The 15,319-nt window shown below is 43.2% G+C and overlaps 1 protein-coding gene across 1 annotated transcript in view; it reads right to left on the reverse strand.

Annotated features, from left to right (window-relative positions):
- PCCA (propionyl-CoA carboxylase subunit alpha) overlaps positions 1-15,319 on the reverse strand; it is a 322,247-nt gene that overhangs the window by 74,771 nt on the left and 232,157 nt on the right. The window contains exon 20 of the mRNA XM_075711566.1: positions 8,851-8,949. Within this exon, the coding sequence (XP_075567681.1) occupies positions 8,851-8,949 (99 nt within the window). The remainder of the gene's footprint in view (positions 1-8,850; positions 8,950-15,319) is intronic.

Here is a 15,319-nt window from a genome sequence, read left to right on the forward strand (position 1 = left end):
TTCGATGGCCTGGAACGTCAGACCCACAGGAGTATAAGGCTCTAGTGGACACTGGTGCACAGTGCACGCTAATGCCATCAAACTATAGAGGGGCAGAACCCATTTGTATTTCTGGAGTGACAGGGGGATCCCAACAGCTCACTGTACTGGAAGCTGAAGTGAGCCTAACTGGGAATGAGTGGCAAAAGCACCCCATTGTGACTGGCCCAGATGCTCCGTGCATCCTTGGCATAGACTACCTCAGGAGAGGGTATTTCAAGGACCCAAAAGGGTACCGGTGGGCTTTTGGTATAGCTGCTTTGGAGACAGAGGAAATTAAACAGTTGTCCACCTTGCCCGGTCTCTCAGAGGACCCTTCGATTGTAGGGTTGCTGAAGGTTGAGGAACAACACGTGCCGATTGCTACCACAACTGTGCACAGGCGGCAATATCGCACCAACCGAGACTCCCTGATTCCCATCCATAACCTGATTCGTCGACTGGAGAGCCAGGGAGTGATCAGCAAGACTCGCTCACCCTTTAACAGTCCCATATGGCCAGTGCGAAAGTCTAATGGGGAGTGGAGACTAACAGTGGACTATCGTGGCCTGAACGAAGTTACACCGCCGCTGAGTGCTGCCGTGCCAGACATGCTAGAACTTCAATATGAACTGGAGTCAAAGGCAGCTAAGTGGTATGCCACAATTGATATTGCTAATGCATTTTTCTCCATCCCTTTGGCAGCAGAGTGCAGACCCCAGTTTGCTTTTACCTGGAGGGGTGTTCAGTACACCTGGAACCGACTGCCCCAGGGGTGGAAGCACAGCCCCACCATTTGCCATGGACTGATCCAGACAGCACTGGAACAGGGTGAAGCTCCAGAACATCTGCAGTACATTGATGACATCATTGTGTGGGGCAACACAGCAGAAGAAGTTTTTGAGAAGGGAAAGAAAATAGTCCAAATCCTTCTGAAGGCTGGTTTTGCCATAAAACAGAGTAAGGTCAAGGGGCCTGCACAGGAGATCCAGTTTTTAGGAATAAAATGGCAAGATGGACGTCGTCAGATCCCAATGGATGTGATCAACAAAATAACAGCTATGTCCCCACCAACTAGCAAAAAGGAAACACAAGCTTTCTTGGGCGTTGTGGGGTTTTGGAGAATGCATATTCCAAATTACAGCCAGATCGTAAGCCCTCTCTATCAAGTGACCCGGAAGAAGAACGAATTCAAATGGGGCCCTGAGCAACAACAAGCCTTTGAACAAATTAAACGTGAGATAGTTCATGCAGTAGCCCTTGGGCCAGTCCGCGCAGGGCAGGATATTAAAAATGTGCTCTACACCGCAGCCGGGGAGAATGGCCCTACCTGGAGCCTCTGGCAGAAAGCACCAGGGGAGACTCGAGGTCGACCCCTAGGGTTTTGGAGTCGGGGATACAGAGGATCCGAAGCCCGCTACACTCCAACTGAGAAAGAGATACTGGCAGCATATGAAGGGGTTCGAGCTGCTTCAGAAGTGGTTGGTACTGAAGCACAGCTCCTGCTGGCACCCCGACTGCCGGTGTTGGGCTGGATGTTCAAAGGGAGGGTCCCCTCTACACATCATGCAACTGATGCTACATGGAGTAAGTGGGTTGCATTGATCACACAACGGGCTCGAATAGGAAACCCCAGTCGCCCAGGAATCTTGGAAGTGATCATGGACTGGCCAGAAGGAAAAAACATTAGAATATCACCAGAGGAGGAGGTGACACGTGCTGAAGAGGCCCCACTGTATAATAAATTGCCAGAAAATGAAAAGCAATATGCCCTGTTCACTGATGGGTCCTGTCGTCTCGTGGGAAAGCATCGGAGGTGGAAAGCTGCTGTATGGAGTCCTATACGACAAGTCGCAGAAACTGCTGAAGGAGAAGGGGAGTCGAGTCAGTTTGCAGAGGTGAAAGCCATCCAGCTGGCTTTAGATATTGCTGAAAGAGAAAAGTGGCCAGTCCTTTATCTCTATACTGACTCATGGATGGTGGCAAATGCCCTGTGGGGGTGGCTGCAGCAATGGAAGCAGAGCAACTGGCAGCGCAGAGGCAAACCAATCTGGGCTGCCGCATTGTGGCAAGATATTGCTGCCCGGGTAGAGAACCTGGTTGTAAAAGTTCGTCATGTAGATGCTCATGTACCTAAGAGTCGGGCCACTGAAGAACATCAAAACAACCAGCAAGTAGATCAGGCTGCTAAGATTGAAGTGGCTCAGGTGGATTTGGACTGGCAACATAAGGGTGAATTATTTATAGCTCGGTGGGCCCATGACGCCTCAGGCCATCAAGGAAGGGATGCAACGTATAAATGGGCTCGTGATCGAGGGGTGGACTTAACTATGGACAGTATTGCACAGGTTATTCATGAGTGTGAAACATGCGCTGCAATCAAGCAAGCCAAGCAGTTCAAGCCCCTTGGGTATAGTGAACGATGGCTGAAATATAAATATGGGGAGGCCTGGCAGGTTGATTACATCACGCTCCCACAGACCCGCCAGGGCAAGCGCTATGTGCTCACCATGGTGGAAGCAACCACTGGGTGGCTGGAAACATATCCCGTGCCCCATGCCACCGCCCGGAACACCATCCTGGGCCTTGAAAAGCAAGTCCTGTGGCGACATGGCACCCCAGAAAGAATTGAGTCAGACAACGGGACTCATTTCCGAAACAACCTCATAGACACCTGGGCCAAAGAGCATGGCATTGAGTGGGTGTATCACATCCCTTACCATGCACCAGCCTCCGGGAAAATTGAGCGATACAATGGATTGTTAAAGACTACCCTGAGAGCAATGGGTGGTGGGACGTTTAAACATTGGGATACGCATTTAGCAAAAGCCACCTGGTTAGTCAACACCAGGGGATCTGCCAATCGAGCTGGCCCTGCCCAATCAAAACTTTTACGTACTGTAGAAGGAGATAAAGTTCCTGTAGCGCACATGAAAAATATGCTGGGGAAGACAGTCTGGGTTACTTCCCCCTCTGGCAAAGGCAAACCCATTCGTGGGATTGCTTTTGCTCAAGGACCTGGGTGCACTTGGTGGGTGATGCGAAAGGATGGGGAAGCCCAATGTGTACCTCAAGGGAATTTGATTTTGGGTGAAAATAGCCAATGAACTGAATTGTATAATATTAATTGCTTTATAATACTGTATGTTATCTCTTAACTATATGTTATCTCTTAACTGCATGTTAATATAATAATATAGTAGGTTAATATTAAGTATATAATACTATATATTATGATTGCTATATGCCGCATCAATGGTATTGCAGTAAGAATTGCCCAGCCTAAGGAAAATGAACTTTGATGAAACCATGTTGGAATGAGAACTGACTTCAGCATGCAACAGTCCAACACTGCACACCACCTGTCCTGCTCTGAAAGACTGTGATGACAGATGGAACCCAAAGTCATGGGCTAAATGAACTCAATGGACATTTTAGAGGGATGGGCCATAGACGAAGGGAATGATATCTGTGTGTATATCAAGATAGGGAAAGGGGTGGTGATTAATTGGAACACATTGGAAAGGGGAGGGCCTGTGCATGACGTAGATGGTATAGAATAAGGGGTGGATACTGTCCTGGTTTCGGCTGGGATAGAGTTAATTTTCTTCCTAACAGCAGGCATAGTGCTGTGTTTTGGATTTAGTAGGAGAAGAATGTTGATAACATGCTGATGTTTTTAGTTGTTGCTGAGTACTGCTTATGCTAGTCAAGGACTTTTTCAGCTTCCCATGCTCTGCCAGGCGCACAAGAAACTGGGAGGGGGCACAGCCAGAATAGTTGATCCAAACTGACCAAAGGGCTATTCCATACCATATGACGTCATGCTCAGTATATAAACTGGGGGGGGTTGGCCGGGGAGCAGCGATCGCTGCTCGGGAACTGTCTGGGTATCGGTCGGCGGGTGGTGAGCAATTGCATTGTGCATCACTTGCTTCGTGTATCATTATTATTATTATCATTATTATACTGTTACTATTAGCATTACTATTTTACTTTATTTCAATTATTAAACTGTTCTTATCTCAGCCCAGGAGTGTTTCTCACTCTTACTCCTCCAATTCTCTCCCCTATCCCATCGGGGTAGGGGGAGTGAGCGAGCGGCTGCGTGGTGCTTAGTTGCTGGCTGGGGCTAAACCACGACAATAAGTGATGCCATCACTGAATTCCCCATAACACTAAGTAGAGAAAATTCCACTGACAAATCTTCATCTATTTCATTCACAAAAACAATTGAAGCTGGAGACTGATGACTTCAGCTTTACAGGACCATGTTCTTGTTTAATAACTCCATTCCTCTCTTAATTACACCTTGCTGTGACTGATAAAGACCTTTTTAGTGTAGAGTTTGGGATGTCCAACAGAGTCACAGAACAGTTAGGCTGGAAGGGACCTCTGGAAATCAGGTAGTCGTATTCCCTTGTTCAAAGCGAGGCTAATGTCAAAGTAACATTGTGCTACTCAGGACCTTGCCCAACTGAGTTCTGTCTACATCCTACAAAGCTTCAGTTCAGCAGAGACCAGTCCTCTGAAAGCCAGGAAATATAAAGAGGAGGCATCACTAGTGCCACTGTAAAATCACTTTGCTAAGGCTGCCAAAAGCCACCAAGAGTTTTCCAGGCTCCAGGCAGAATGCCTGCACTACCTTTAGAGGGTGGAAGGTTTCATTACAGCAAGCTAGCAGAGCTGTGAAACCAGTGTGGGCCGACAATATGCCAGTGGAAAGGCTGCGTGCATACGGTATGACAAAGAGGTACAAGTGTTGGCAAAAGACGGTGACAATTTATTCTGGCTCAGAATCCTCCTGCTATAGGGAACTGTCTGAAAGTAAATGGTATATAAGAATGGGTTGAGTGTTTGATGATGGCATCAATGAAAGCAGAGCATTTAACAGCACTAAGGAGTTGTAAAATTTGTCCATGTGGTGTTGCCATAGAGCAGCCTCAGAATTTGAATGGTCGGTGGTGTGGTTTTTGAGAACTTGCCAAACACAAGCAGTGCCAAAGCAAAGAGGGTTTGAGGATCTCCTACGTGCATTTTTTTTCTTGGGCAACCTGCCCTCTCTGCAGATACCTCATCTTCCTGCACCGTGTCCCAGTAGAAGGCACCTACTTGGCAACCTGACTGTAGTAAGGACAGACTTGCAGTTAGGTTCAAGTCCATCTGCTGGACTTCATGGATTCATTGATTTATCTTAAGGTCCCCTTAGAATCTGGTTCACATGAGGGAATAAAAGGAGATGTTCAGCTGTGTGGAAAAGGCAGCTTATTCCCTTCTCTCCTTCCACCCCCTCCCCAGTTCATACACACGGGGAGAGAGAAGATATCATGGGTGACAACTTCTGCAGGCAAAGGGCTCACTGAAATCCAGTTTACTTATACATGGGAGCAGAAGTAGAGGGATAAAAATGTCCTCATTGTCCCAAAATATGCCTGCCGCCTTTCTTCCAACTGTCATTACTTTCCAGGATACCACTCTGAACCACCATTCTCCCTTCCAGTTTCCACTGGCATTCTTACAATTCTTTTCCACAACCCAGACAACCTCCTCTTTTCCACTTGCTCTTCACAGGGATCATTATTTGTTTATTTTTACTCTAAATATTGCCTGAAAGGCTATACTATATTCAAATTATGTTTTTTATATAAATGTATTTTAAATATGTATTTTCAAGTAAATAACAGCCAATCCCTTAAAATCTGAATCCTCAGGAAGACATATTGTAACCACATGCCTATAGTTACTTCTCTGATTTTCAGCAAAGGCAGATTCCAAAAAACACAATAGGTAGGTGTAAATCAGATTCTGAGCCACTACTATCTTTGGAAACAGGTAGGGGAAACCATTTCGGCAGAATATTTCTGCACACAAAAATTTCATTTGCTTCGTAAACAAAAATCACACTTCACAATGTGTTAAATTCAGCCTCTCCAACTGGGAGGTAGAGTAAGAGGAGAAAATGTTGAGAAACCAGAATTAGCTGAGGGACTACTGAAAGCAATAATGGTTGGACTGGATGATCTTAAAAGTCTTTTCCAAACTAAACGATTCTATGATTCTGTGATGATAACAACAACGTGACAGAATCGGCATACTTCAAGAAATGCCACGGGGTCTGCCCACACCCTCATCCCCGGAGACTGTGTCATAGAAATCTCCTGCTTAAACGATCCCAAGTTTCCACCAGCTCATCACCTTCTATAACATCCTAGGGATTTCACAGTACTCCAAAGCAGCACAAAGATTTCAGAGCTCGTACGCTGCAGCCAAACGGACCTGCAGCATACCCTGGGGTTTTGGTCCCTCTATCATCTGGGGACCTGGCCAGGCGCTCCGCAGCGCCCATCTGCTGCACACAGATGGGCTTCCTCGCAAAGGAAACAAAAGCGGGAGGGAGCGGGCTGCCACACATCCTAGTTGTGCCCTGATATGCCCTAGACAGACTGACCAGGGCATATACCTCTTCTCAGGCACGCTCAGATGTGTTCCCAGGTCCCGTACTCTAGAAATAGTCTTAGAAAACCTGGTTTTTAAACTCGTAGGTCGTCTTAACTCTGTGGCAGAGTTGGTGCTCTGCTTTGCTCTAATACACACTGAGCCTTTAGCAGAGGAGTGGAAACACAGGAGCATGCTTAATTACTTATTTTTAAATGTGCAACAGATATGCAACAATTTGAATGTCTAGACTATAATTTACATAAATACATTTTAAACCAAAACATTTTAAAATTATTTATTTCCTGCTTCTACGCTTAAGTGCTTTGCTGGATTGGGGCCAGACTGCAGGATCGAGCCGAAGGTGCATAAATCAAACCTTCAAAGAAATACAACGTTCACAAAGACTGTATTTGGTTGAGCAAATTTAGGAGAATGAAACCAACTATGAAGAGAAATTAGATTGGCTGAAAATTAATAAAGCACAGCTGGAATTATTCGATTCATCCATATTTGTTGCTTAAATGGCTCTAGGGCTAAGTCTTGCTGAAAGAAGATACTTCAAGACTCAGGGGTCAATTGCTTTTGGAGACAAATTGACCTACAGGAATACACTTGTCTAATTTGGTTCTTGCAGCGGGGCAAGTCTAGAGAAATATATAACCAAAAAACCAATTTAGATTCCAGTGAGGGGATATCAGAGGTCAAGTTTAAGGTTCCCATAAATTTACATACATACACTAAAAGATTAATAACTTTTCAAGCTACTGGGTTTCTTTGCTAAAAGCAAAGACTTATAGATAACATCTGAGAAAGAAACAACATATGTGCTTATTCCACATTCTGTTGAATAGATACCACGCAGCCAGCTCATTGCTTGTTGCTGTGGCTAGCCCTGCAGTATTTCATACAATTTGGTCATACTTGGGGAGTGCAAGTAACACTATTGCTGGCTCAGCTCCTAGAAGAAAGCATGTTCAGATCTCACGATCATTAATTTTGAAACTAATTATATCTGCCAGTTCAAATATTAGACTTTTAGTTAACTGGTCTTACTACTATTAGTATTAGTATATGGAGACCTGTATCCAGCCATGTAGTTATTATACATTTTGCAATGAGGCCTTCTGAATATGGTTATCTGTTCTAAATATAATGCTTTTCTCCTGGACAGATTTTATATGTTCCTACATCGGTATTGTTTCCTACTCAAAATTAGGAACTTCCTTTATAAAATAGCAGCGGAATGGACCAGTATTAAAATATAAAAATACTCTTTAGAATACAAAACTATTTTAGATATACACAAGCCCTGAAGCTGGCATTAGCCTTCCAATAAATCTACAAAACTTAAGTCCATAATTTACTTGGGCACGTTATGAAAATTTCACTCTCAGTCAATACTATCCTTGAAAGATGTAATATTTTTTATCTTCAAGTTGCAGTCTTTTAAATTCAATCACAGCAAAAGTAACATCTCCATTTGGGTAATTTACCGGGGTGAAAATGAAAAAATAAATTCACATGTTTCACTGTAAATTATCAGAAATCCGACCACTGTACCACTGACAAATGTATGCAAAATAAACAGATAATGTATGAACAAAAATACTTTTAAAAACTCAAAAAGTATTTAATTTTTTGTTTCCTTTCACTATTTCCAGGATCAATAGATATTTATAAAGGAATGATTTTTCAACAAATATATAAATCCTCGCTGGCATTGCCTTCAGAAAATTTGCCTGGCAGTTAAAAGCACACCTTTTTGTTTGGAGTTGTTTTCAAACACATTATTGGTCACAAGGAACAATGTGCATTAATCTTTTTAGACCTCTTTTCTTAGAAACACATAGGTTTGGGATGTTTTCTCCATTTTTCTTTTCAAGTCATGGAACTTACCATATTTCATAAAAGCATATATAAAAACGTGTCAAATGGGAGATGCACTGTTCTGCGACTTTCAGTCTGCAAAGGCGCAAAAGTGGAAAACCCACACAATCCAAGTGTGAGGAAGACAACAATTTTACTGCAGGACCCCCACCTTTTTATAAATAGTAATCTGTTCTTAAGCGATTTCGTAAGGGATTAAGAAACTGCATCTCTGTCCTCACAGACATCAAGGAAAGAGATCCTAGAAACTGGGGTAAATTTCTGGCTAAAATAAGCAACAACTTCTCTTTAAATGAATGATGTTCAAAACTCTAGATGAGTAAGTCTGAGACAAGTTGACTCCACTGAAGCTCTGGATGTACCACAAAATAGAAAGATTATGCTATTTGCACAACGTAACGTAATTTTTACAATGCAGCAAGTTTAGACCCCACGTATCAGTATTATTTGTATACCCAAAGGCTTCTGGTTATCTCAGCTCTACAAACAAAGCATGGGTGAGTTTACCTGTATAGTCCTCTGAGTGCCATCAATGGTGACAGACAATAAGGGTGAAGCCAGGTTCCACTCGCTGGTCACGTTTAGTTTCATCCCATCAACTTCCACCTGTTGTGACACCAAACAAGGCTGTTACTATGAAGACAGACAGAAAACTGATCTCAAGTTCATTACTGCATACAAAGCAGCAACCATTTTAAAACAGATGGCTCCCAAACAACCTGTCATGTTTACTGCTTCTGCCATAAAAGACAGGGTCCAACAACAGAGTCTTCCAGCTATCTCTGGGGAGAGGTGAAGGACCTGTGAACAGCTGCCTCTGAGTAGCAAGGTTTCAAGTGATTTCCAGCAAGTAACAAACAGCCATCCAACTTTTAAACCTATCTGGACATGCTACATTTACTGCAATTAGACAAGTAATGCATATAAATTCCAGTGACACTTTGCAACCCACACAACAGGGCTTGCATATAATATTCTCTCCAAGGACCAAGGAAGAACTTTTCCTATGCTTCTAATGAAGGGTTTTGCATTGTTATCTTAATTAATATGAGGCAGTAATTAATTCTTCATTGCTTTGCCTCAAAGTCCAGGAAAACTTTGCAAATTCTGTCATGTTTTCTTCCAATATACAGCTGATCAGAGGAATACAATTTCTGACTTGAATGCCAATATGGTTATCCAGAAAGAAATTTAAAAAAAACCATGATTTTTATACAAGAATATTTCTACATGAAGAACAAAAATCCTGTGTTCTGAAAAAAAATGTAGATACATGGTAGCTGTAATGACACTTCTGTTATTCTTCCATTGTATAATACTGTCTGTTTAAACACATGTATCACATATTCAACACTGTTAGAGCCTCAGAAGAAGAGCTGGATTATGAAAAAAAAAAATTATTACTATACAAGGAGTAATGTAATTACCAATTAACATTTGTGGCATGTTTCGAACACTCATCATGCTAATTAAGGTAGGTATATGATTTCAATTATATATTTTTCTATAAACAGAAGAAAAATCATGGTTGGCTGATTTCCTTCCTCTCTCAAAATCTCCAAAATATTTTCAATCAGTAAATTGCAGACAATATTGATAATGACACAAATATTACATACACTTTCAGTAAACTAGAAGAAAATTACTGCATTTAGAATAAAAGCTGAGCCCACATTTTTGCAAAATAAAACTTAGAAAGCCTGCTCTTTTAGATCTCAGTCTAATCATTATTTCATCTTATAACAAGAACAGGCAACTGTAATCTTAGTGCAACTTAAAAGAAATCCATAACAGACAAGTGCAGAGGAGCAATGTGTAATTTGATAATTTTATTTCAGTTAAGAAGGAAAACTCTAGCTTATAAAACCTCTAATTTTATAGACTTTAGTTTAGAACACAAAATCTGTCTTTTAGTGATACAATCTACTCAATTTCTACAGGCTTTTACTATAAAGTTACATGTAAAGAACATGAAGAAAAACAAGTCCTTTACAATGGTTCACCAATAGGCCAGATTAGCTGGCATGCTTCAGGTACTTTACATGGCTCCAGTGATGCAAAGCAGCCACAAACCTGGCTTCAGTTAAGCCAGACCTGCAGCTGGTTTGCATTGGCAGAGCACTGCAAAGCAGCTGGAACGTGCCGGTGAACCCAGTCCGCTCTCAGCAAACCTGAATCAGCAAATACTGTCTCTTCCGGATGTTTCTGCTCTTCTCCATAAAGACCTTGCAAATGGAGAAAAGCAAATCCAGTGCTCTGTCCAACCTTCTTCCATTAGTGACTGAACTTTGATAAGGCAATTATTTAGAAAGCTGGCTGTCGCTATCGCTATAACCAAAGAAAGTCCATCTGCACTGGAACCTGGGCCTGAAAACATAATTTACCATGTTTCTCCAGGGAAGGAGGGGAGATGGTATGAAAGCATAGCAGGCTATTGGCCACCAAAAAACTTCGGCTGTGCACCGTGCTTGTTGCACTGCTGGATTTACCCACAGCCTCGCAGATAATCTATGGCCGATATCAACAGTCCTAGTGAAGGGTGTTCCAGTGGCAAGGTGCAAGTCGATACCTCCACAACAAACTCAGTTTAATCATTAGCTCTTTTGTCACTGTACAGATGAACAAAAGAAAAGTAAACCAAGTGTGTCACAGCGGTAAATGACCTGTTTAAAATCCCTCACAAGGGTCTATACACGTCCAGCCATCACTGATTCCAGATTATGTTAGTCTCAAAAAACTCCTGGTGAAAACCACCCTTAAAGAAGAGACATAGGCAGTCAGATGGTAGGCCTAAACAAACCGTGGCACTCTAGGAACACTATGGCTGCTTATGTGCAATAGAAAAAACAGCGGACAATATATTGCCTCTATTATATTTTCCCCGTTCAAGAAAGAATAAAGGGCTGGCAGGGGGTGGGAGTGTGTGAACTAATGCATACCCCAGTAAACTGCAGCAGCCTTCTCAGCTACAGGCTCTTAGCTGGGCTCTCACCTGGGGCTCACCATGGTATGTGCAACTGGGGAAGATGATGTGAAGCCAAGAGGATCACAAGAAAGTTGGCTATCTCTGCTCCAGTGGGTAGGATGACAAAGCCAGGAGGTCAAGCCATCAGAGAAAATGAACAAGGACTGAGGGTAGGAGATTTACCACACAGTGAGCATGTTACTTTCATTACAAACAAGGGGAAAGCAGGGCCGGGCGGAGGGGGTGGAACTGAGATGGGGGTTGAAAACAAACCAATGCTTTACCTAATAGAGCAAATCTTTCTTCTGTAGCTTGGCAGCCAACAGCTGATTAGTTGGTGGAGGTACAGGAATAGATAAGATATTCAAAGAACTTGTCAGAAGTTTGCATTTGCCTTCATTCCTCCTCTAGCAATGGATATGATAACAGAACCTAACAAATATTGCAATAAAACCAGGGCCTTTTTGCCTTAGTCTTGGTGGGGTAAAGGGGCACATGGGGATAACTAATGAACAGTTACATTGACTATTTCCTGGTTTATTTTGTTTCTGTGCTCCTAAGACAGCCAGGAACAAATCATCACTCAATGGATACTAACACTTGAACTGTAGGGAAGAGATCCCAGTCAAATCTCTCATGCAGTGGGCTGCATTGTGCTTTACAGCACAGCTACGTAAGTCTAGCTTTATCCTCAACTGCTCAGTTCCAAGTGTACGCACATGCGTGTATGTGTGCATACGTGCATCGTGTTGTGTTGCGTGGGGGAATTACTCAATAGTAACTATGGTTGTTTGAACCATTCCTGCATTACATCAGTGTGGCACAGTGGTGGTGGACTTTTCTTTTTTTAAATAGGATTGTTTGTCCCTGTGTAAGGGCATAAAAGATAAAAGCAGACATGGTCCACCTTTACAGTTATTTCCAATTCAAAAGCTATTGTAAATGAGGTCTCAGAAAGAAGAATGACAAGTCCAAGACACAATGCTAGAAAAAGGTCAACAGCTTACTCTACTGTCACAACTTTGCAGACTTTCGCTGGCATGCACCTTAACTACACAAGTAGCAGCCCCTTCACCTCTTGTGGACTGAGTTCCTGATGTTCAGCATGATAGGTACCAGCTAACCAATAGTGCAAAGAGCTGCAAAGCATAATCTGCATTCAGTTTCCTTTAGAGAACATCATTTGGCATTCTATATGCATGTCAGGCAATTAAAGGAGGCAGCACAAGCCGGAGTGTTACAGCCCTGTTAATTTACTAATGCAGAGTCTCGCATACATCTGGCACATGTCACTTCTTTTCTCCTGGAAATGAAGGTGGTTTTCCAGTAGACTGGAGGGCAGCTCGAGCAGTTGTTACCTGCCTGATGCTTCAAAACATTATGCCTGAAGCTCCTCAGGCCAGCCTTGGGTCTGACTAATTTAAGTCTGCTGACTTAATCCCATGGTTCCAGTTTTGCCTCCCAACACAGTGTTTAACTCGACTTTGACTTGATACTTTTGGTTTAACTCCTGGCCTAGAGAGTCCTGGCCCTAACTACTGGGTTATGCCACCCCTACCCTGATTCCTTACACCCCTTAATTCTATCTCTTGCTATAGCAGAAGTGATGGCTTTTGCTAGTCCATCCGATCACCCAAATGAAAAGTCATCCTCTGCAGACCTGCCTTGCTGAAATCTTTCTCTGATCAAGACAGCTGCCCATGAAGAAGTTACCTTTCAGGAAAGCAGACATTACTATTCACAGGAGATTTGTGAATATTCAGTGTCATAGCCTCCAATCCCTTCAACTGGCATTAATTTAGCTGTAAATCTAAGGCACACCCAGTGGGCAGCAAGGACTCTACAAACCGAAACCTTAAAAGCATCCTGCAAGGAAGGAACAATGGTAGCAAGCATCACTCTTGTAAACATGAGGTAGCATACATGTTTGAGGACTTCCCTCAAGCCTACACAAAGTAAAGAAATCCTCTTCTCTGGGAAAAGCAACTGTCTCAGGCAGAAGCCTCTTCACCTCCATTACTGCTAAACACCACCACCCATGCCAAAATAGCAAGGAGATTCTTTTCATTTTTATGAGTCAGGTAAAGGATAAGTATCGCTTCTTGTGCAGAAGAGGGGGCGGGCTCATAGCACAGTGCGGCAATAGAAGGTCCAGCAGTATTCAGTAACAGTTACTCTGCAGTGATTTCAGACTAAGCCAAATTGAGTTGGACAAAGCAGCTTTTGGTTCCCAAACAGTTTTCACAAAATTCCTGAAATTCTCATCTAATCTACTGTCCAGCTAATGGAGAAGCACATGGAACAGAAAAGGCAAGTGAAAACTGTCCTGTGCCAAAGCTATCATCCCTTACCTTTTGCAGTACCATGTATCCTTAGGAATGAGAGCAGTCTTTATGCGGCTGATGAGTCTAAGGCTTCCTTTAAAAGCATGATGCATGAAACCCAGGCATTTTGTAAAATATTTTGCTAGTCCTCACTGTAAAAAACTCTTTCCCAGTCAGCAGGAGAGCTCAAACACTATCTTGCATCTCTCTGTATGTTCCCAAAGCTAATAACCACAACACACTTCCTTATCATGAAAATTACCAGCCACTTGGAGGCTGTAAGGACTTGTGGTCATTTGCAGAGTTGTCTTGGCAATTCTAGGGTCTTCCTATACAATTTTCTCCAACTCCCCCACATTGTATTTAAGTACCTTGAACAAAAAGGGAGTCATATCTGCCACATTAGGAAATAGTATCAACCGAATAGTACTCCACATGTTGCCATTCACAAATGCAAAGAAACCCATAAAGATTTCCCATGTGGGCAGTTCTTATTAGTTAAACTCCTTCTTCTCATATATGCTTTCTCTCCTGTTCTTTGGACTGTATTTGCCAGTGACCTAGGGTCTGATTACCCATCAAGCGTTTGACATTTTTCAGGGTCATGTTCTGGAAGAGGTGACAGAGCATACTCTTGTCAAGCTTGCAGATGGCACAAAACCGGGCCAAACAGTTAACACACTCTAGGGCAGGGCTGCCATCCAGGGGGGCCTAGACAAGCGAGAGGAAGGGGCTAATGGAAACTTTGTGAAGTTCAAGACAAAAGTCCAGCATGTGGGAAGGAAGAGCCCATTGCAATGACACAGGCTGGGACCTGATTGGCTGGGGAGCAGCCCTGTGGAGGAGGTCTTGGAGATGTGGGCAGACATGTCAGCTGGATATCAATGAGTCAGCAGCATGCCCTGTCAGCAAAGGTGGCGAACAGTGTCTTATGCTCTGTTAACAAAAGTATAGTCTGCTGATAGAGCGAAGCGATTAGCCCCCTCTACTCAAAACTCAGACCATGCCTAGATACTGTGTCCACAACAAAGACATTCACTTTGTTTAGTTATACAAAGTTCCCATTAGCCCATTCCTCTTGCCTGTCTAGGTCCCACTGGGTGGCAGCATTGCCCTTGACTGTATTGAGCAGTTTCCCCAGTTCTATGTCTTCTGTAAATTTTATGACTGTGCACTCCCCCACTGCCTCCTCCAGGTCATTGATAAGGTTGTTGAACAGGACTGGTCACAATACAGACCCCTGCAGACCCTTGATGTCCTCTGAGTAGAGTACAACCCCTAACCATGACCCACTGAGCCTGACCACTCAACTGGCTTTTTATCCGTTTGTGGCAAGATGGTGTCAAAAGACTTGCTAAAATCAAGGTAAATGACATTCACTGCTCTCCCCTAGTCCACAGATCCTGTCAGTTTATCATAGAAGGCTGTCAGGCTGATCAGCCCTCAGTAAATTCATGCTGACTGTTCCCTACCACCTCCTTTACGTGCCCAGAAATGTGCTCCAAGAGGACTCATTTCATGAACTTCCCCGGGAGTGGAGTGAGGCTGCCCAGGCTGTAGTTCCATAGGGTTTGTTTCTGGCTTTTTCTAAAGACTGGTGCAACATTTGCTTTTCTCCAGTAATGAGGGACCTCCCTCAACCTTCACGACCTTTCAAAGTTACAGAATGCAGTCTTGCTACCACATC

This window comes from Pelecanus crispus, chromosome 1 (genome assembly GCF_030463565.1).
Source record: "Pelecanus crispus isolate bPelCri1 chromosome 1, bPelCri1.pri, whole genome shotgun sequence".
NCBI lineage: Eukaryota > Metazoa > Chordata > Aves > Pelecaniformes > Pelecanidae > Pelecanus > Pelecanus crispus.